We start from the raw sequence: 22,606 nt of genomic DNA, 5'->3' as shown, positions 1-22,606 counted from the left end.
TTAGGGGGAAGCTGGGATGTGCTCAAGGAATTGAGGCCTCCGTCCTGTCGTGAAAATCAGAGCAATGGGCCCAACCCTTTGGGTGCATCAAGATCACCAGTCAGGCCCCACCCTGAGGCTCTGGTTCAGGCAGCCTGTGTAGGGTTGGTAATGGCAGGCTGGGGGTGGACTGGTGGGAAGGGGCAGGGGAAGCTCCAGGAATCTGCCCTGGGTTCCAGGGCTCTGCTCAGTTTCCCTGCTGGGCCCTGCATGCTAGTCTCATGTAACCCTCAGGGACCCTTATGTGACAGGTAGTTTTCATTCCTTCCTCGCTAGAGATGATTCTCAGGCACGGGGAGGTCGAGTAACTTTCCCAGGACCACACAGCTGAGTGGGTAAAGCCTGGAGATCCCCAACATGCCAGACTGCTACCGATCATGCACGGGGGCGAGAGAGGGGACGCTGCACTACTACATGGGGTCAGCCTGACGAAGGCCACGGGTCCGTGGGGCACATCCCCGCATCACAGCCGCTGGGCCCCGAGGAGCTAACTAGCTTTCACCTCACTGCCCAGGGCACCAGAGTGAGGCCTGCAGAGGTAAAGTGGCTGGGGGTGTGGGATCACACGTGGCCCCTGGCAAACCCGACACTGGATGCCAAGCCCCGCTGCCTTGCTGTGCCTGGCCTACCTCACCACGAGGTGCGTGTCCAGGCGGTGATGGCCCGTGACAGTGGTACCACGCAGAGCCCACGGAATGCCTCTCTGACTAGGACAAGTCCCTGAGGTCTCAACTGTACACCGGGCGTCCACACTGCTTATTAGTAGCGAGAAGTCTATGCTAGGGCACCGGGTACATGTTTCTAACGTGTTCTGTATGATTGGCTTCCTGTCTGCAGAAGAATATGAGAGGTACAAGGGGAAACATGCTTTTCTAGATGCGTGCTAAAATAACCCTGATTTCGAACCCCCAGAGGAGGGGGCATCACAGAAGCCGTGGGCCTTCCCTGGGAGCTGGTCATGAGTTATCTGGGGTGGGGCCACACTGAAATCCCACCTCACGCACCCCCCTTCCCAGTGAGGGTGGTCCTGCCAACAAGGAGAGGTCCCGCTGCTGTTTCTGTCTCCCTTCCCAGACCCAGAACCACAGCAGACGGTGCCGGGAGGGGACCTGGACCAGGTGTCCCAGCCTCAGGTCGGGAGCAGCCTCTCGCATGGCCAGGACACGTCCATTCCCTGCCTCCTTTGAGTTTCTGGCTCCTGGAAAGGAAGCCCTTCTCCTGGAAAGAGTCGGTGACCACCCCACGGCAGTGCCGGTAACCGTTCCTCTCTGGAAACTGTCCCGTCTCCTAAAAGGCAGCGTCTCCGAAAGAGGCTGTGTGACCCGACCCAGAGGTGCCAGCTTGTAACTCCGACATCGTGTGCCAGTGCTCAGCTGGAATCTTCACAGGTGACCGAGTTAATCTGTTAGATTTGTTCTCTTGCTCTTTACTATTCTTCCGTAAAGAGGACACGGTGGTGGTGGTGGTGGGGGGGGGGGGACTTAATCATGCATCGAGCTACGGCAACGGTGCACGTTTATGCTGTGTTTGGCCCCTGCACGCACAGTGCCAGCACTGTCACCAGCCTCCGAACAGAGGCCAGTCACCAGAGGCTTGCCACGAATTGTGTTGGCGGCAGCACGACGGAAAAGTGGGACCAACAGCCCATAAAGAATCGACTCGACCTTCCGTCGAGTGCCTTTTCCTGATGGAATGGGCAAGGTCACAAGCACCTTGTGATGGACTGTTTTACTTACAGTGACGAACCAAGCACCCACTGCGTGGAAGGCGAGATTCACCCCGGACGTGGGAATGCAGAGTCCCAGGCACAGGGACTTCTCCCACGGGAGAAGCGAGGGCTCAAAGCCGGGGAAGCCGGCTCCGTGTGGCCCTGTGTGGCCCGCGCTTAGCGCAGGAGTGTCGTGGAGGCAGGAAGCTGTCACCAGCCCACAGCTTTTCACATCACGGGGCACCTTCTACTACTAACCACTCGTGGGAAGTGACATTGATAAAAAAACAAAAAAAAAACACTCACATTTTCTCTCTGAATGTCTGCAGGAAGTTCGAAGCCTTTTGCTGTAAGAAATACCCAGCTGGACCTGAACTTTATGTTCCTGATTTGTTTACTTCCAAGTGCTTCTATGACCTTCTTGGCGTCCTCCTTCAGCCTGGTGGGGGGGAGGGAGGGCGTGTGAGCGTGGCCTGTGGGGACTCCGGTGTGTCGCACCGCACGTGTCCGAGGCAAGAGGTTTCCCCAGCAACCCACCCCCTCCTGGGGCGGACAGCGGGAGGAGGTCAGATTTCTAGTTAAGCATGTAACGGGGGATCCCTGGGTGGGGCAGCGGTTTGGCGCCTGCCTTTGGCCCAGGGCGCGATCCTGGAGACCTGGGATCGAATCCCATGTGGGGCTCCCTGCGTGGAGCCTGCTTCTCCCTCTGCCTGTGTCTCTGCCTCTCTGTCTCTCTCTGTGTGACTATCATGAATAAATAAATAAATAAAATCTTAAAAAAAAAAAAAAGCATGTAACGGGCATCAGGGCCTCTTTCAGCCTCAGATTTGGGCACAGGGTTTTAATTCTCAATTCTCAAAAGCCCTGTGTCTTGGGTTCAACTGCCTCCTCACATTCGGCCAACATTACATTTGGTCTTTGCTGTCTCTCCTGTTCACTGACCACAAAAGGTGGCGGACAGAAGTTGCTGAAAGATGAAAGGAAAGGTCAAAATGGTCCTTTTCATTTTCAGAGAGGTCAGTATCAAAAAAGAAAAAATTATGGGGGCGCCTGGGCGGCTCAGGGGTGGAGCATCTGCCTTCGGCCCAGGGCGTGATCCCGGGGTCCCGGGATCGAGTCCCGCATCGGGGTCCCCGCATGGAGCCTGCTTCTCCCTCTGCCTGGGTCTCTGCCTCTCTCTCTCTGGGTCTCTCATGAATAAATAAGTAAATTAAAAAAAAAAAAAAGAAAAGAAGACAAACTTCTGAAACAATGCTAAAAGCACGCAGCTTAGGGTAAGCAGAGGAAGGAGGAGAAGGGAAAAGGAAAAAAAAAAATAAGCTTCCAATTTTCCGGAGTCAAATCAGAATTTTCCCAAGCGTGTTATCAAATAACTTCTGTCTGGCGAGGTGCTCTGTTGAAAACAGGATCTGAGGTCAAATTATTTGGGAGAAGGCCGTGTTCGGGAGCCACCCTGGAAAGCGTACAGGCCACACAAAGACTCTTTGGTTCTTGGAAGTTTGGCAGCGAACACACACGTGTTTGCTCAGGAGAGCAAACTTCGGAGAGACACGGAGCCAGACCCACTTCTCCCTCCAGAAAGCTGCGTGTGCGCGCTTCCTTTTCATCCTATCGCTACTCACCTAGAGAATTCTTCTCAACGGCCTTTCCTGTTTCTCGAAGTCCCACCCTGGAAACGTTTAGCCTTTCTGCACCAAGTGTTAACTTTTCTGTCCTAATTATGGTCAGTGGTGGCTCCGTCTCGCTACCTGGGAATGTTCCTCAGCTTCTAATCCTCACGAACCCTGATGGCTACTTGTGGGTTTTTTTTTTTTTTTTTTTTTGGAAACCCCATCTGCTTTGTCATGGGGCTCCTGTTCCTTCTCCTTAAGAAACCGTCCCATGGGACAACCGGGTGGCTCAGCGGTGGAGCATCTGCCTTCGGCTCAGGGTGCAACCCGGGGGTCCCGGGATCAAGTCCCGCATCGGGCTCCCTGCAGGGAGCCTGCTTCTCCCTCTGCCTGTGTCTCTGCCTCTCTCTGTGTCTCTCATGAATAAATAAGTAAAATCTTTAAACAAAACAAAACCTTGCTCCTTGGATTTGCTTTCTTTCCCAGAGCACGCTCCTGAGGGCCACCCCCAAAGCAGGCCTGGTCTCTGCCAGCCAGCTTCCCCAGCCCCCCCTCCCCTACGCACCCCACCGTGACAAACCCAGACACCTCACCCGCTGGCACCGTCATCCTGGGTCACCATGAAGAGCAGGGACTTCGGAGGTGCACTCTGAATGAAGGTTGCCATCAGTCCAGAGTTATCTAGAGGGTCAAAGCAAATCAATTTTAGGGTCTTCTCTGTTCACTTGCCCCGGACGCTGTGCCTCCTCTGCTCTTAGGGGCCATGTCCTCTCTGAAACCTTCGATTCCTGGGGTTCGTCCCGCGACCACACACGGGGTGCTCTAGCTCCACGAGCGAGTGGCTGAGGGCTCCACGGTGGGAACAGCGGGGGTGAGGGGCACGAGCAGATGGTGCAGATTCTGTGACTCGAACCCGAGACCAGCAACACGCTTGCCGGCACAGGCGGGGCATCTTCTGCAACGACTAACCAAGCCCGACAGCAGAGTGGCCCCAGGACACTAACGTGCAGAATGGGGGCGAGAAATCAGATTTTTAAATAATTCTCACTGTTCAATAAAGACAAAAGGGGCTGCTATACCCTGACTGCCCAGTGGGCTCAAGCCCAGTGCCCAGAGCACAGAGACCCCGGAAGGAGAAGGGGCGCCGTGTGTCCCAGGATGTGTGTGCTGAGCCCAGCAGGGCACCATGAGCAGGACAGGGGCAATGACAATGCTCAGGGCTCGAAAAAATGATCACATTTTTTACATATATTTGATTAAAAAAAAAAAAGTTCTCTTTCTCATTATCTGAGGAAGGAACAAAAGGGCAAGTGTGACCAGAGAAGACATTTTCTAGATAACACCTTCCAGCTCGATCACGTGAACTCACTTAGAGACCGGAAGGGCTTGTGGAAGACTGTTCTAGAACATTCCTCTGAGCTTCTGGTAACTTTTTTAGTAGACAAAATAAGAGTGTTTGACACTTTTGTTTGGGTCTTTTTATCTTAATGCTCCTAATTCATTTTAATTTTCATAGGAAAATTCCTTTTCTTACCACCTTCGACCATATTAAAATACTGTGTTGCTCTCACTTTTCCAGTCAGATCTGAAAAGAAAAGAAATCGGTTTTAAAAGAAAGTTCACTGGACTCGGGGCACATGTGGCACGCGTGCTCAGAACAGCACACTCGGCTGTCCCCGTGGGCAGGCCGGGAAGGCGGCTGGTGGGCTGCTCTAGAGCTTTCCTCCCGTCTGCTTCCAGTTAGTTGGAGCCCACGTTCTTTCCCGCCACCCCTCTGTTCCCACAGGAATACCAGAGCACCCGCCTCGGCCCTCCCCACTTCATACTTTGGGTTTTCCAGCGGGATTCTCAGAGTGGACACATATTGTCCCTGGTCCCCACAGCCCCGCAGTCAGGGGGCTGCGTGCTCCGTGTGCTCTCAGACACGGCACCTTCCCCAGCTCTGACAGCTCTCCTGGTCACGGGCCCCCAGTGGCAATCGTGCCGGGATGGACTCCCCAAGCTTTGTCCCTCGTGGCCTTTGCTCACAGAGGGGGACCTGGCTGCTGGCTCTCCCTCCGTGAGGCCACCGGGAATCCAAGAGCAGCTCCAGGATGGTCTGTGGCCCCACAGCCTGCTTATCTGATTTTACCCCTGCTTTCTGCTGGCCCCTTTTTTGTTTTTACAAAAGCCTATTTAATTTGACTTTTTTTTTTTTAAGTTTATTTATTTTTAGTAATGTCTACACCCAACATGGGGCTCGACTCACGACCCTGAGATCAAGAGTCGCAGGTTCCTCTGACCGAGCCAGCCAGGAACCCTGGACTGTTTTTGTTTTTTGCAGGAACCATAAATAATCCGTAAAGTGAAGCATTATAAAAATAATCAAATAATTTTAAAGTGCATTAAAATACAAGCCGAGACTAGATCATTTGCAAAAATCATCAAAAACTCAAGGTCACTTGAAAATCCATTTGTGGAACTTTCAGAGAAGTTTGAAAGACAATATTTAATGACTCACAGTCGACAATGGCAATATTTATTCCTCTTCCAACATTTCCAGTCTTTTCTCCAATGAGCCTGAAATGTAAATAAGAGTTAGTCAAAGAATCCTGTTCTTAACTAAGCAATGAGTAGGGCTCCCTGTCCCATGAGCTCTTCTCTTGGGAGAATCACTCCTCCAACCATTGGCACTTACCATTCCCTCGAAGTTACGCAAAGGCCTTGACCCAGCTCCCTCCAAAGTCACTCGACATATACCCACCCCCAAGGTTCTATAGACTCAGTCCCTCGGGGAACCTGGAAACTGAATTTAATCTTATCATCTGGACAAATGGTGAGGGAGAGGAAAGTCTAGGATTTGTTTACCACAGCCTCTTTACACACATTTTCTCACTGAACACTCAAGAAGTCGTAAGAAGTGGATCAATTGGGATGGATCTGACCCAAGTCTGGTATCCACGTACACACCCTCTCTTCTCATACTAACAGAGGCTTTGCTGGACTCCTGGCGATTTTTTTATCTCGCCACAAGGTACATGCCAGCTTACCTCCTCAAATAAATACCTTTTATTACTTCACTTAATTTTCACTTTTATTTTTTTATTTTTTTATTTTTTTTTAAATTTTTTTATTATTATTTATGATAGTCACAGAGAGAAAGAGAGAGGCAGAGACACAGGCAGAGGGAGAAGCAGGCTCCATGCACCGGGAGCCCGACGTGGGATTCGATCCTGGGTCTCCAGGATCGCGCCCTGGGCCAAAGGCAGGCGCTTAACCGCTGCGCCACCCAGGGATCCCTAATTTTCACTTTTAAATTGGAGAATAAATCTCAACTTCAAATGCACTGTGCCCTAAAACCAGTAAGAAGACTGACTTTCCTGGAGATGGTATTTATTACTGAGGATCCTGGAATTGTGTGTGTGCGTGCGTGTGTGCATGTGCAAGCATTCTCTGTCAAGTTTTAGAATCAGTGATATGCTAGTGTCACAAAAAGAATTTGTAAGTTTTCCTCCTTTTCACATGCTTGGGAATAGTGAATATAGCTCTGTAATATTCTCCTCTGGACACATTTATCTAAACTCCCCCAGGGGATTCCCAGGCTAAGTCCTTTTTGGAACAGTAGGTTTTTGACAATTTTAGAGAATATTCTGTACTATATTGAAAGAGAAAAAGAAACTTCCATTTATGACAGTGGAAAGTGGGGAGTGATCTGAATCTAACCTCTCATAGAGAAAAATTTAAAAATGGGATTTAAAGAATATATCTACTGACCATATTGGAATCACAACAAGGAAATAAAGAGTTTTGAAGCCGGGATGCGGGAAAACATGGAGTTTCAGGTGGGGGAGCCCAGCAAGCACAGCTACTTTGCCTCAGGAACATTGGCTAATTCCAGAAAAAGTGCCAATGACGATGAGTAGCGCTTCTAGCACCTTGTGAGGTGAGGCTAGGGACAAAATTGGAAGCCAGGTCCACCAACGGGAAGGCCATGTTAAATCCTCCAATCTTATATGGGTTGGGGTAAAAAATGATTGAATCTTAAAAATAAGAACGAACCAGAAATAGGTCAGAACTTGAATAACCGCAGCCAAGTTTTAAGTCAATTGGGTGGGTCCCCCCAAATCTCAGTCCTTAATATTTATTCAGATCATTCTATTCTGCTAATGATTCTAAGTCCCTGTTAAAAACAAAGACCCTCAGAAAAAGAAGATACCATATAATACCTTAAATACCTTAAATTAAAAAAAAAAATAAAGAAAAGAAAACCCATGGGGCATCTGGGTAGCTCAGTTGGTTTAATATCTGCCTTCGGCTCAGGTCATGATCCTGGGATCCTAGGATTGGGACCTTGCATGGGGCTCCCTGCTCAGCAGACAGCCTGCTTCTCCCTCTGCCTGCCATCCCCACCCCTCAACTTGTGCTCTCTTTCAAATAAATGAATAAATAAAATCTTTAAAAAAACCCACAATTTCTCAAATGCACAGTCTCAAATGTCACACTATCAAATGTCACCTAGGACATAACGAGAGATGTCAACATAAAAAAGTGTCAATGAAACCAGCCGAAAATAATAGATAACAGTGACAGACTCATAAGGGCTCTAAATAGATTATCCAAAATATTTTAAAATAACTATACTTAATATGCTTATGAAAATAATAAAAGCAAAACATTTCAAACTGGAAACTACCAAAAAAAGTGATATGAAGATTAGAAGAAGTACAAAATGAAGCTCTAAATCTAAATGTAACAACTGCAATCAGTAGTTAACAAAGGGCTTAGCAGCAGATGAGGCCCAGTAGAAGATCTGCTGACCTGAGCAACAGTTCAGAGGAAGACAGCTCTGTCTACGATGGAAGACAGAAAGGTACAAAAATGGAAAATACAAAATAAATGGAGGGCTACAGAGAATATAATAATAGGATCTAACATATGTTTGTTAGGAGCCTCAGATGATCAGAAGAAGGCAAATGGGGCAGGAGATGCAGTGACAGAGAATTTGCTAAATGTGATGAAGGACTTTAATCTGTACATATTTAAAAAACACAATGAACCTCTGAAGAAGATAAAGCAATAACAGCAGACACAGCAGAGTACAAGTGCTGAAAACCAAAGACAAGGGGGAAAATCTTAAAGACAATGCAGGAGGGGGAAAAAGGCAGCTACTTTCATTGTATCTGCAATTCGATTGTTGGCTGACTCTTGCGGGAAACAATGGAAGCCAGAAGACCATGGAATGATATCCAAATGGGTTGAAACACAACCTGGAAAAATATCTTTTAGTACCAAAGAAGGAATAAAGATATTTCAGAGAAACGTAAACTGAGACAATTCACCACCAGCAGACCATACAGAAGCTTTTGTTCTGTATCCTTTGCTGTAATAAACCTTACTTATCTGCAAGTGTTAGCTGTTACTGAGTCTTAGAAAGTCCCTCCAGAAGATCAAAGTTGAGGGTAGTTGTACAATCCCCCAAAACAATATCTAACTGAAATAGATGCACATGTGCACCAACAAACATGTAATTATATGACACCTTTGATGTACAGGTGAACTTATTTTAGTTTTTTTTTTCCCCTAAAGATTTTATTTATTTATTCATGAGAGACACAGAGGGAGAGAGGAAGAGACATAGGCAGAGGGAGATGCAGGCTCCATGCAGGGAGCCTGATCTGGGACTTGATCCCAGGACTCCAGGATCACACCCTGGACCGAAGGCAGGCGCTAAACCACTGCGCCACCCAGGGATTCCCCTCAGCTTGTTTTCAATTCTAGAGTTTCTCTTGTTTTTCTTTGGGTTTTTTTTTTTTTTAATGTAAATATGCAATTCATTCACATGGTTCAAAAGTCACCATTATGTGTATGAAATAAAATCAGACCCAAAGAAATCTTCCCTACACCCTCCACTTTGTTCTCTTCAACCCCTGTTCCCATCTCCATCAATGGCTTTTCTGTTCTCCACACAGAAAAGCCAATCTAAAAACAAAACTACTAGAACTAAAAAGTGAGTTTAGCAAGGTTGTGGGATATAAGATAATTATAGAAAAATCTATAGTTTTAGTTTCTGATTTGTCCTCCCAGTGTTTATTTTTATGTCAAAAATGAGGAAATTGTGTGTGTATAATTAATACACATTCAGGGATATGGATATATACCTGGATGAGTACATTTATATATATTTATGCATATGTCTGTATCCCTTACCCTATTCTTTTATAACAATCTGGCAAATGTATTACTCTGAGTTCTGTGAGCCATTCCAGCAAATAACCAAGCCTAAGGAGGGGTGACATGGGAACTCTGATTTATAGACAGGAGGATAGTGACAATCTGGGACTTGTGATTGGCATCTGAAGCCAGCTGGAGGAAGAGTGTCTTGTGAGACAAAGCCCTTAACCTGTGGGGTCTGAGGCCATCTTCAAGTAGACAGTATCAGAATTGAATTGAATTGTAGATGCCCCACCCCCCTCGCCAGTTGTCATCGAAGATAATTGCTTGACGGGGTGAATAACTACCACACATTTGATAACCAGAGTACAAATGCACTCAGAATACTGTGTATAGTATAAAGGAAAACAATATTTTTTTTCTTTTAATGCACCCCAAAATAATGAAGCTCACCAAGAAGAAACAGATAACTTGAGTAGCTCTGTATTTATTAAAGAAGGTGAAATTTGTAGTTAAAAATCTTCTCACAAAGAAAACTCCAGGCCAGAAGGCTTCACTGGAGAATTGCATCAAACCTTTAAAGAAATAATACCAATTCTGTATTAAACTCTCCCAGAATATTGAAGAGGAGAGAATACTCACCAACATATTCGACCCTGATACCAAAGCCAGAGAAAAAAATAACAGGAAAACCACAGACTAATATCCCTCATGAACATAGATACAAAACTTAACAAAATTTTAGCAAATTGAATCCAGTATATAAAAAGGATAATATATCACAAGCAAGCAGGATTTATCTAAAAAATGCAAGGTTGGCGCAGCCTGGGTGGCTCAGTGGTTGAGCGTCTGCCTTCGGCCCAGGGCATGATCCTGGAGACCTGGGATTGAGTCCCGCATTGGGCTCTCTGCATGGAGCCTGCTTCTCCCTCTGCCTGTGTCTCTGCCTCTCTCTCTCTCTCTCTCTCATGAATAAATAAATAGTCTTTTAAAAAAAAAAGGAAAGCTTTTACCTTAAAAAAAATGCAAGGTTGGTTTAACATTCAGAAATGTAATTTACCACATGAGCAGGCTAAAAAAGACAAATTATAGAATCACCTCAAGAGATGCAGAAAAGAACATCTGACAAAATCCAATATCCATCACTGATTAAAAATTCTCAGAAACCGTGAAATAGAAGGAATTTCCTCAACCTGATGAAGGGCTTCTATGAAAAATCCCTAGTAAACATCATACTTAATGATGAATGATAGAATGCTTTCTCTCTAAGACAAGGAAAAAGGCAATGATGTCTACTCTCATTTTGATTCACTATTATAATGGAGGTTCGATCCAATGCAATCAGGCAAGAAAAAACAAAAGCAAAGGCATGCAGATGAAAAAGTGGAAAACTGCCTTTTATTGGGGTGGGGGGCAGTTAGCTGACATTATCATCCGCATAGAAAAGCCAATCTAAAAACAAAACTACTAGAACTAAAAAGTGAGCTTAGCAAGGTTGTGGGATATAAGATAATTATAGAAAAATAAATTGTATTTCTATGTACTAGCAATGAAGAGTTAGAAATTAAAATTTTTAAAAATATACTACAGCATCAAAAGTGAAATACTTAGAGATAAATACAGTAAAAGAGCTCCAAAATGTGTACACTGAATATCGTCAAAACATCTTTGACACAAATTAAAGAAAACTTAAGTCAATGGAGAGCTAACTATGCTTGTTGTGTAAAAGATGCAATATTGCTAAGATGTCAATTCTCCGCAAACTGATCTGGAAATCCAATGCAATCCTGTTCAAAAGCCAACAGGTTTTTGTGTAGAAATTTATATGCTGATCCTAAAATTCATACGGATATGGAAAGAATCTAAAATATTCAAAATAATTTTGAAAAAAAAGAAAAAGAAAACTGAAGAAATTATGTTTGTGGGGCACCTGGGTGGCTCAGCAGTTGAGCATCTGCCTTAGGCTCAGGTCGTGACTCCAGGGTCCTGGAGCCTGCTTCTCCCTCTGCCCATGAATAAATAAATAAAATCTTTAAAACAAATTAAAAATAATTTCACCATGTTAAAAAAGCAAACAAACCTGGAGGCCACCATGTGTTTATGTGACCAGGCCACGCACTCAGTCATGTAACCGACATGCTGACTCTGACCTTAAAACATAAGCTTCCCCCGTGTCGGTATGACTTTTCAGTCATGAACAGGTAACGAATATCGTCAATCTCGGTAACAAGTCACACCAGGAAACAATGCACTGACTCATGCCTGCTTCCTACACCACGACTACTGGGCTCTGGGCTTTCTGACCCGTCTGTTGGGACGGCTCCTGTTCTCCAACTGTTCCTCACTCAGTAAAACATTCAAACCAAGTAAAGCCCATTGGATTTTCTTTAGGTGGTCTTCATAACCTAAGTGCTGGACCTTGATCAAACTGAAACGGCACAGTCAGTGCAATGACCGAATCAGGACCGGGTGAGGAAGAGGACGGGAGTGTTGGTGAAACCACCGAGTGGCCAGTCCACAGATAATGCCCAACTCGGGGAAAGCCGAGAAGTGCGAGCACGGGCCTGCCACCTGGAGATAGGGAAGGAAGGAGAGAGGCTGAAGGCAGAGGTGGCTGTCCCCAGGGAGGGCTGGTGGCACAAAGGAAATGAGCGGCCGGAAACTGTTGTTTGTCTTTCTACATGAATGTCTATTTTCTCTATAGGATGGTGAGACGGCCACAGCCCAGCACCTTCTGCTCCATGAGCTGACCACAGCAGAACGTGAGGCTAACCCAAGCGAGTGACCCTCCTTAGGTCTCTGCTCATGTTCACTCCTCTGTTGGTTTTAACCTGCTTTTATTCGGGTCTACGCTGCTTTCCATCGCACTGTATTCCGAAAAAACATCTGGAATGCTGTTTGAAGTCAGGCAAGCTACGTTTGGGTCCCACATAGCCATATCGTTAGGTGTTCCATTAGACAACTGGATTCAAGTCCGTCTACCCAGCACGTCCAAGGACGCCAGGACGGAATCCTGGCTCTGCCACCACCTAGATGCGTGACGAGGGGCGAGTGACTGGATCTGCCCGTGAATCAGTTTCCTTGTCTGCATCGTGGGGGTGACAAAGGGTATACCTCACAGCAAGTCACATGAGGCTGATACGTGGGCGCGTTAGTCTGTACTGGGTAAGCATGATGCTGTCGCTGTGACACCATGGTCAGGGGACTGTGCAACAGGCTCTGGGCACTATGCAACAGTGGAAATCCCGGGCTCTGGGGTCTGACTCAGAACAAGCCCCTTCTGGCCACATGATTCTGATGAGCATCCCCATCCCACTGTCCCACCGGCTCCCAGGTCTCCCCCCATCCTTACTATGGGATCCTCAGTTTTCAGACTGAAAACTGGTCTCATCCACAGACCTCGTTGACCATCGCATTCAACGGGACACTCATCTCTGAAGCTCCACCGCCCCACCCAAAATTACCATATAGCATTCACCATGGACGTCCGGAAAATATGTTTCTCCAAGTGTAATGGTTCTTGGAGGGAAAGGGAGTGATCTGGCCACCCAGGTGACACGTGGTAGTGTCTAAAGACATGCGTGGTTGTCACGGCTGGACGGGGTGGCCCACGGCATCCAGCAAGGAGGCGCTCGGGATGCTGCAAAGCACACCTTGTACAGCACAGTCACTGGTCTGCAGGGTCAGCCGTGTTGAGGTGGAGAACCCTGAGCTGTGATATAAGCTCCTTGAGCACAAGAGCCACATTTATTACTGTTATTCGCCCCCCGAGCCACCTGGGGGTTCACCTGAAGGAATGTCTACCGATGAGCATCCTGGCGGAGTGAAGTAGGCCTTTAGTAAGCGATGGACCTGCACAAGGGGTATGGTTTCCGTTCACCTCCCTATACGGAATGGGGATGTGCCAAGGCCACGCCAGGAGGAGCCACCCTGAGCCCAGGGTGGCTCGTGTCTGGGTGTGCCTCGCACTCCTGGGGCGGGGGGGCAAGGCAAGCGCAGAGACATACGAACTAACGGTGGTGGAGAGGGACGGGCAGGCGAGGGCTGAGGGCTACCACGGTGACCCAGCTGACTACGTGGAAGAAAGGTGCACCCAGTTTGGAGAAAGGGGTACGTAACTGGGAAAGGCTTCCTCCCCAGTGCTGGGACCAGCCAGCGCTCTCTCTCCCGTGTAGTAATTGCTGTGCGTCCCACGCATCCTTAGGCCAGGTGGTACGGGCTGAACTGTAGTGTCTCAAAATCACAGGCTCATGTCCTAAACCCTAGATCCCCCAGAACGTGACCATATTTGGAGGCAGGGCCTTTAAAAACGAGCTCCTTAGGGTCAGCCCTAATCCCTAAGACTGGCATCCTTTACGGGGGAGAGTCAGGACGCAGACTCACAGAGGGGGGACCCCGTGGGGACGCGGCCCTGGACAGGCGTGCCCTCTCGCAGCCCTCAGAGGGGACCAGCCCCACCCACATCTTGACCTTGGCCTCCCTGCCTCCAGACCGCGGGAGAATAAGCGTCTGTTGTTTCAGCATCCGGTCTGCGGAGCTTTGGCAGGGCCGCCTGCGCAGCTGCAAACACTAGGCTGGGGGCAGTTCCAGGAGCCAGGATTGACTTAGGCTATCGTGGGTCACGCGGACACACAGACCCGGGAGGTGTGGGCTGCAGAGAGGAACAGCACCTGCTTTCATCCCTGCCCGGGAGGGTCACACAATAAGACGGAAGCACAACTGTGTCTGCGGACTTTTGGTGTTTCCATCACTTGGAAGGGTTATGGCACACGTGCAATAAAAAGCACAGGATACTTATCCCACCTGCCGTCAAACGGGGGTTCCACACGGGGACGTGCCCCACCACGGGAGGCAGCGCCTGGCCTCCCCCGGGGAAGGGAGGCAATCGGGTGGGGTGGCTGTTTTCTTCTTCCACACGGGTACTCACAGCTCGTCCTCAAAGCAGATTTTGGCATACTTGTCCCGGCCGCCCCCGCTGAGCAAGCGGTAGGCATAGGTGTTCAAGGGGCACGGGGTCCAGTGGTCGCATTTCTGCCTTTTAGGGGTTGGGGCTGCAACAAACAAGAACATAACAGTCAGCATCACGCTGGTATCTGTCTGACGAACCCCGCTGCCCGGCTGTGATCGGCAGCCGTCCCGTCCAGGGACTTCACACTGGAGAGTCCCGGATGCAGGGCGGAGAGGGTCACAACTTGTCATCAGCAGCGTCAGAAATTCCCCTGAAGACACAGTTGATTTCGCCTGCGTTTGTCTTAAAGTAACAACTATGCCGAAGGGACGGGGGTGCTGAGTGGGCGTAACAATTCCAGGAGGGGTGGGAGCCCCTGCCCAGGGCTGGTCAGCTCACTGACGTTCTTGGCACGCACCGTGGGTTTTGTATCGGAACTAAAGAAAGTTCCCTCGGATCTCAGAATGCTGGCGAACGAAGGAACAGCCACGTATGGGGCATCATTCCAGGCTGCGTTTATGCAACTTGAAACACACACACACGCACACACACACACCCGGGACGCCCACTCTGGCCACCATTGATCCCTTTCCTTTCACTTGAGCCTGAGGCATTGGGCTTTTCTGCTGGGGGTGCCATGAGGTCAGCAGGCCGGGGAGAGGTCTCCCCAGCACCCCCGCTTTGCAGGGCTTTCCATCAGGGGAGGATGGGGGGGCCTGCCTGAGGACCCCAGCTGGCCCCAGACAGGCCCACGGTCCTCCCTCACATCCACCGGGTGCGACGTGGCCATCGTCACCACGTGCACCCCCAGCTCATGTCACTGTCCACAGGACCCGCTACGCTGGGCTCAGGTCAGCTCTAAGTCCCAAGTCCCCAGGACAAGAGCTCAGGAGGTGCTCTCAGTCGTCCGGTTTGACCAGAGACGAGCTGTGCTTCTCTGATCCAGGACGCACGGCTGTGAGGGACAGCTGGTCGGGTGGCGAGGACACGCACACCAGCCCTGGCAGGCCCTGCTGGGGGGAATTGGGGTGTACATGTTCCCTTGGAGGCCCAGCGTGCTGCCTGGCCTCGGGGCCTGGAGCTCCCTGGGGACCACGCACCCCTTCACACCCTTCACCCCCGCCCCATCACCTGCCTGGCCGGGGCTCAGCTGCCCGGTTTTCTTTCCTTTGTCTTGGCGCTCAGTGCTCTAATATCCTGTAACTTCCTTTCCCAATGTCACAGACGCTGTACCCTGCCCCGGCCCCGAGCCCCACACCACAGCCGAGAGGGACAGCGAGACTTTCTGAACACTTGTGCCCGCAGCTCTGGTCCACCTTGACCGATTTTTCTGCCTAGTAGTCTATTTTTGTGTTTGTTTGTTTGTTTTAAACAAGGAAAGCCCATGAGATTTCCCCTTTCCTTATTTAATTTCTGCAGAAGAAAATTAAACATAACGGGAAAGCAAACTAAAGGGGAAAAAAATCCCACGTATTGTCACTGTGAAGGATCTTTACTGTTTTACCTTTTGGCATATTTTCTTCCAGATTCTTCTGTGCATACAGAGGTTGGTAGGCACAGATTAAACATACTCAGGCCGTATGGTACTTACGTAAATGTTCAAGTAAGACATTCACTATGTTTTTTCTTAATCTCCAGACACCTAAACTTAAAGCCAAGGGCCCAACCATCAACATGAAAAAGTGCTACAAATACAGCATCTTCTCAGTGTCTTGGATTTTAGCTTTTTTTTCTTTTTAATTTAATAATATCCATTATGTTAAATGTAGAGATAATTTACCTGAAAACATAGTGAGCATAATATCTGAAAATGTGACGTATTGTTGAAAAGCACGTGTCCTGTTTCCTGACTTACAGACATCCTGTAAGTAAGAGTGAATACTCTTTTTTTTTTAAAGATTGATTTATTTATCATGAAGATTGACTTATCATTTGAAAGAGCGACAGAGAGAGAGAGCACGTGAGCACAGACGGGGGAGGGGTAGAGGAAGAGGAAGAGAAGCGGATGCCCCGTTGAGCGGTGAGCACGACGCGGGGCTCGACCCCACGACCCTGGGATCATGAGCTGAGCTGAAATCAATTGTCGGTTGCGGCTGCGTAAGCGACTGGGCCCCCCGGGCGCCCCCAGAGGGAATACTCTTGAAGTGGGATCCACCTTCATCCTACCTGTTACCTGAATTGCCTGAGTGCAGGTGACGCTGTCCCCTTTACAAGCATACAGACTTCCTCACTTCTGTGGGGACCCTGCTGTTTGTCCCTGGCACAGATGGAATGAGAGTCATGGGGACCTGGAACCCACCCTCTGCTCTGGGAAAACATCGTTTCCAGGTCCTCTTGCCATCGCCACAGGCCGTAGGGCTGCACTGGCTGCATGACGCTCTCAACCAAAAGGACGTTAATCTGCATGGCGAGCGCTCGGCGGGCTGACAGGTGTGCTGTGCTGACTGGAGGAGGGGGCCGGTCTCCCACATACCCCACGGATCTTACGAGACAAGGACGCGAAGGCACATCGTGCCTCCTGACCCCCACATGGTAGGGTGATTCAGAGACAGAGTGACAGCACATAGGTACAAAGGTGGCCAGGAAGTCTTGTCCATCCAGTACTGTGCTTGCTCCGCTGGTCCGGCCGCCTGGCTCCTGTCCCTGAGCCCCAGGTGCACGGGAGGGATCGCCAGCAGGAGAAAGAATAAGGAAGAACTCAGGTTGGGTGTTTTGGAAGAGGAAGAGGAAGAGGAAGAGGTGTTTTGCTTTGTTTGAAAGCCAGGAGGCAGGAGTCCACGTGGGGGTGGGACCTGGGTGAAGCAGGTCAGGAGGAAACCAAGGGACTGGGGCAGCACAGGCTGGGTCCCAACCTGAGTTCTTCCTTATTCTTCCTCCTGCTGGCGATCCCTCCCGTGCACCTGGGGCTCAGGGACAGGAGCCAGGCGGCCGGCCCAGCGGAGCAAGCACAGTACTGGATGGACAAGATTTGACTTGCCCGTCTCTGCCGCCCTCTTGGCCCTCTTGGCCCAGGATGTTCACCCCAAGGCCTGATGCTGGAGTTTCCCAGGGTGCCCATCCCTGGGGGTCCCTATGGATGATCTCCCATCACCCCTCATCCCGGCAGAAGGGATGGTCAGTGGCACAACCAGGCAACGGCCTTGCTGTCCACACAGCAGCCAGCTCCCCTGGGTGCTGCGGTGGGCTGGAAGCAGGACCCTGTGTCTTCCCAGGAGTGCCGAGGGCAGGTCTTCCGAACCTGTGGCCCTGCTGCTCAGAGGGCCCGGGGAAATGTGGGTGCCCTTCCTGTGGATAGGCACAGGTGCACTTTCTAGAAGGGAGGTGCTTGATTCTCATCAGATTCTCCAAGGAGAAGGTGGCTCTCGTGACCAGGGATGACACGGAGGCGGTATTTTCTTGAAGTGCCTGAGAACGGTTGGGGAGTCTGCGTGGCATCTCAAAAAGGCTTTTATTAACCTTCTACCCATTCCCTGGAGGCACAAAATGTTATTATGGGATCAAAAAAAGAAGATCGGGGCGCCTGGGTGGCTCAGTGGATGAGCGTCTGCCTTCGGCCCAGGGCGTGGCCCCAGGGTCCTGAGATCGAGTCCCACATCGGGCTCCCTGCAAGAAGCCTGCTTCTCCCTCTGCCTGTGTCTCTGCCTCTGTGTGTCTTTCCTTCTTTAGGATGGGGCCGTGGGGGGGTAGACACATCTCACAAGACAGAGCTCTTTCCAAACCCCACCTCTTGCCCATCACATACCCCAGTAGATTCACTCCCTAATTCCACAGAATTCTTATTACACAGATATTTACTCAAAAAACATCTGTTAAGTACCAGATATTGTGTTGCCTCTAGGTCCTCCGCGGTTTTTTTGAAATTCTTTCTCCAAAGACCGAATGGGAAAGCCCACATGATGGTGCGGGAGCTGATGCCCAGGCAGGAGGAAGAGGCCTGCTCCTCAGGGTCCTGCTTACCCATCTCCTGAGACACCTGCCTGTTGGTGTAAGTAAGACCCTGAGCCCCGATCGGCACTGTGGCTCCAACAGAGCAGGCCTCGCGCTGCGAATTTCGGTCTTAGAAACCATTTTCTTGCTGAGGGAAGTCTTGCCTTATTTCTTATCCTTGCATTCGCTAAAACAAATATAAGTTCTTAGGCGCCACCTCGAACCCATAGATTTTTTAATTTCCTGGAGCGGGGTCCAGGAATCTGTCTCTTTGAAATACTTTCTGATTTGGGAACCATGACAACGCTCACCCCTTTAGACAAGGAAGGTGACTCCAGAAATGTGATCCTGCCGTTCATGCCAGGCAAACAGGAAAGGTGCTCCCTGGGTGTGCGTCTGACCACATTTCAGCCATGTCAACTCGCCTCATTGTTCCCAATGAGATTAAAGTCCAGTCCACAGAAATAAAAGCCCAGAAGGCACCCAAAGAGTGCTGGACTCCCTGATGAGGAGCGACAATGATCTCTTGGGTGCCCCGAGGGCTGTGAGGTGGCACAGACTGTCAGCGCTCCGCTCCATCAGGCTCGGTGGTACCAACATGGAAGGATGCCAAACCCCACGGAGAGACGGGGCGGGCGCAGCATTGTCACCCTCATGGGCCCCTGTCGCCACATTCCCCGCCATTCCTGCTTCTGGGCCCTTACTGTGGGGGCACGGACACGGGAGCCAGGTGGGGAGCTCAGGCCCTACCAGCTACCATGGTTTTCCGGAGGACCTCCTACCGTGCAAGGCAGGGGCCAATCTGGAACTAGAAAGAGCCTCTGACATAGAGACGTGTGCCGTGTCCCTTCTGGGTCATTGTCGGAGGCCATGACAACTAGCTAGTGGCAGAATTAGAATTGAAAGTCGTTTTTCGATCCGGCATCCCCCCGCCACCCGGGGACCGGCAGAGGCCGGGAGGGCCCAGGACCGCAAGGACGCTCCTGCCCCGAGCTGAGCAGATCAGTGGCCCCGCCCCGGAGCCTCCAGGCCCTGCAGACAGAGAGCTCTGGAGTTACTGCAGGAGCTGACTCCAGGGCTGCAGAGCTGGCCCCGCCACTGCGGTTGTTCTTCCTGGGGCCTCACGGGGTAAACAACCCCCACTGAGCCCTGCACCAGGCAGGGGGCAGAGCAGCTCCCCCGAGTGCTAACACCTGAAAATCAGCACAACAGGCCCCTCCCCCAGAAGACCAGCTAGACGGACAAGTTCCAGGGGAAGTCAAGGGAATTAAAGTATACAGAATCAGAAGATACTCCCCCGTGGTTCTTTCTTTTTTTCTTTTTGATTTCTGATTGCTTCCCCCACCCCCTTTTTTTCACCTTTCTTTCTTTTTCTTTCTCTTTTTCTTCTCTTTTTTCCTTTTTTTCTTCCTTTTTTCTTTTTCTTTTCTCTTTTCTTTCCTTCTCTCTCTTTTTCTTCTTTTCCCAATACAACTTGTTTTTGGCCACTCTGCACTGAGCAAAATGACTAGAAGGAAAACCTCACCTCAAAAGAAAGAATCAGAAATAGTCCTCTCTCCCACAGAGTTACAAAATCTGGATTACAATTCAATGTCAGAAAGCCAATTCAGAAGCACTATTATACAGCTACTGGTGGCTCTAGAAAAAAGCATAAAGGACTCAAGAGACTTCATGACTGCAGAATTTAGATCCAATCAGGCAGAAATTAAAAATCAATTGAATGAGATGCAATCCAAACTAGAAGTCCTAACGACGAGGGTTAACGAGGTGGAAGAATGGGTGAGTGACATAGAAGACAAGTTGATGGCAAAGAGGGAAACTGAGGAAAAAAGAGACAGACAATTAAAAGACCATGAAGACAGATTAAGGGAAATAAACAACAGCCTGAGGAAGAAAAACATACGTTTAATTGGGGTTCCCGAGGGCACCGAAAGGGCCAGAGGGCCAGAATATGTATTTGAACAAATCCTAGCTGAAAACTTTCCTAATCTGGGAAGGGAAACAGGCATTCAGATCCAGGAAATAGAGAGATCCCCTCCCCCCCAAAATCAATAAAAACCGTCCAACACCTCGACATTTAATAGTGAAGCTTGCAAATTCCAAAGATAAAGAGAAGATCCTTAAAGAAGCAAGAGACAAGAAATCCCTGACCTTTATGGGGAGGAGCATTAGGGTAACGGCAGACCTCTCCACAGCGACCAGGCAGGCCAGAAAGGGCTGGCAGGATATATTCAGGGTCCTCCATGAGAAGAACATGCAACCAAGAATACTTTATCCAGCAAGGCTCTCATTCAAAATGGAAGGAGAGATAAAGAGCTTCCAAGACAGGCAGCAACTGAAAGAATATGTGACCTCCAAACCAGCTCTGCAAGAAATTGTAAGGGGGACTCTTAAAATTCCCCTTTAAGAAGAAGTTCAGTGGAACAGTCCACAAAAACAAGGACTGAATAGATATCATGATGACACTAAACTCATATCTGTCAATAGTAACTCTGAACGTGAACGGGCTTAATGACCCCATCAAAAGGCGCAGGGTTTCAGACTGGATAAAAAAGCAGGACCCATCTATTTGCTGTCTACAAGAGACTCATTTTAGACAGAAGGACACCTACAGCCTGAAAATAAAAGGTTGGAGAACCATTTACCATTCAAATGGTCCTCAAAAGAAAGCAGGGGTAGCCATCCTTATATCAGATAAACTAAAATTTACCCCGAAGACTGCAGTGAGAGATGAAGAGGGACACTATATCATACTTAAAGGATCTATCCAACAAGAGGACTTAACAATCCTCAATATATATGCCCCGAATGTGGGAGCTGCCAAATATTTAAACCAATTAATAACCAAAGTGAAGAAATACTTAGATAATAATACACTTATACTTGGTGACTTCAATCTAGCTCTTTCTATACTCGATAGGTCTTCTAAGCACAACATCTCCAAAGAAACGAGAGCTTTATATGATACACTGGACCAGATGGATTTCACAGATATCTACAGAACTTTACATCCAAACTCAACTGAATACAATTCTTCTCAAGTGCACATGGAACTTTCTCCAGAATAGACCACATACTGGGAGACAAATCAGGTCTGAACCGATACCAAAAGATTGGGATCGTCTCCTGTATATTCTCAGACCATAATGCTTTGAAATTAGAACTAAATCACAACAAGGAGTTTGGAAGGACCTCAAACACGTGGAGGTTAAGGACCATCCTGCTAAAAGATGAAAGGGTCAACCAGGAAATTAAGGAAGAATTAAAAAGATTCATGGAAACTAATGAGAATGAAGATACAACTGTTCAAAATCTTTGGGATGCAGCAAAAGCAGTCCTAAGGGGGAAATACATCACAATACAAGCATCCATTCAAAAACTGGAAAGAACTCAAATACAAAAGCTAACCTTACACATAAAGGAGCTAGAGAAAAAACAGCAGATGGACCCTACACCCAGCAGAGGAGAGTTAATTAAGATTCGAGCAGAACTCAACGAAATCGAGACCAGAAGAACTGTGGAACAGATCAACAAAACCAGGAGTTGGTTCTTTGAAAGAATTAATAAGATAGATAAACCATTAGCCAGCCTTTTTAAAAAGAAGAGAGAGAAGACTCAAATTAATAAAATGAATGAGAAAGGAGAGATCACTACCAAAACCAAGGAAATACAAACGATTTTAAAAACATATTATGAACAGCTATATGCCAATAAATTAGGCAATCTAGAAGAAATGGACGCATTCCTGGAAAGCCAGAAACTACCAAAACTGGAACAGGAAGAAATAGAAAACCTGAACAGGCCAATAACCAGGGAGGAAATTGAAGCAGTCATCAAAAACCTCCCAAGACACAAGAGTCCAGGGCCAGATGGCTTCCCAGGGGAATTCTATCAAACGTTTAAAGAAGAAATTATACCTATTCTACTAAAGCTGTTTGGAAAGATAGAAAGAGATGGAGTACTTCCAAACTTGTTCTATGAGGCCAGCATCACCTTAATTCCAAAACCAGACAAAGACCCCACCAAAAAGGAGAATTACAGACCAATATCCCTGATGAACATGGATGCAAAAACTCTCAACAAGATACTAGCCAATAGGATCCAACAGTACATTAAGAAAATTATTCACCATGACCAAGTAGGATTTATCCCCGGGACACAAGGTTGGTTCAACACCCGTAAAACAATCAATGTGATTCATCATATCAGCAAGAGAAAGACCAA

General features: G+C 48.5%; 1 protein-coding gene across 2 annotated transcripts in view; it reads right to left on the bottom strand.

The window, feature by feature from the left end:
* FAM3B (FAM3 metabolism regulating signaling molecule B) overlaps positions 1–22,606 on the bottom strand; it is a 38,015-nt gene that overhangs the window by 3,631 nt on the left and 11,778 nt on the right. For both annotated transcript variants that reach the window (XM_038581536.1, XM_038581535.1), the window contains 5 exons: positions 14,435–14,558; positions 5,858–5,916; positions 4,892–4,942; positions 3,951–4,038; positions 2,054–2,186 (listed from right to left, as the gene is read on the bottom strand). In XM_038581536.1, coding sequence (XP_038437464.1) covers positions 2,054–2,186; positions 3,951–4,038; positions 4,892–4,942; positions 5,858–5,916; positions 14,435–14,558 — 455 coding nt within the window. The remainder of the gene's footprint in view (positions 1–2,053; positions 2,187–3,950; positions 4,039–4,891; positions 4,943–5,857; positions 5,917–14,434; positions 14,559–22,606) is intronic.

This window comes from Canis lupus, chromosome 31, assembly GCF_011100685.1.
Source record: "Canis lupus familiaris isolate Mischka breed German Shepherd chromosome 31, alternate assembly UU_Cfam_GSD_1.0, whole genome shotgun sequence".
Lineage (NCBI taxonomy): Eukaryota > Metazoa > Chordata > Mammalia > Carnivora > Canidae > Canis > Canis lupus.
Note: the sequence above shows the minus strand (reverse complement) of the source record. Positions and strands in the feature narration are given on the sequence as shown.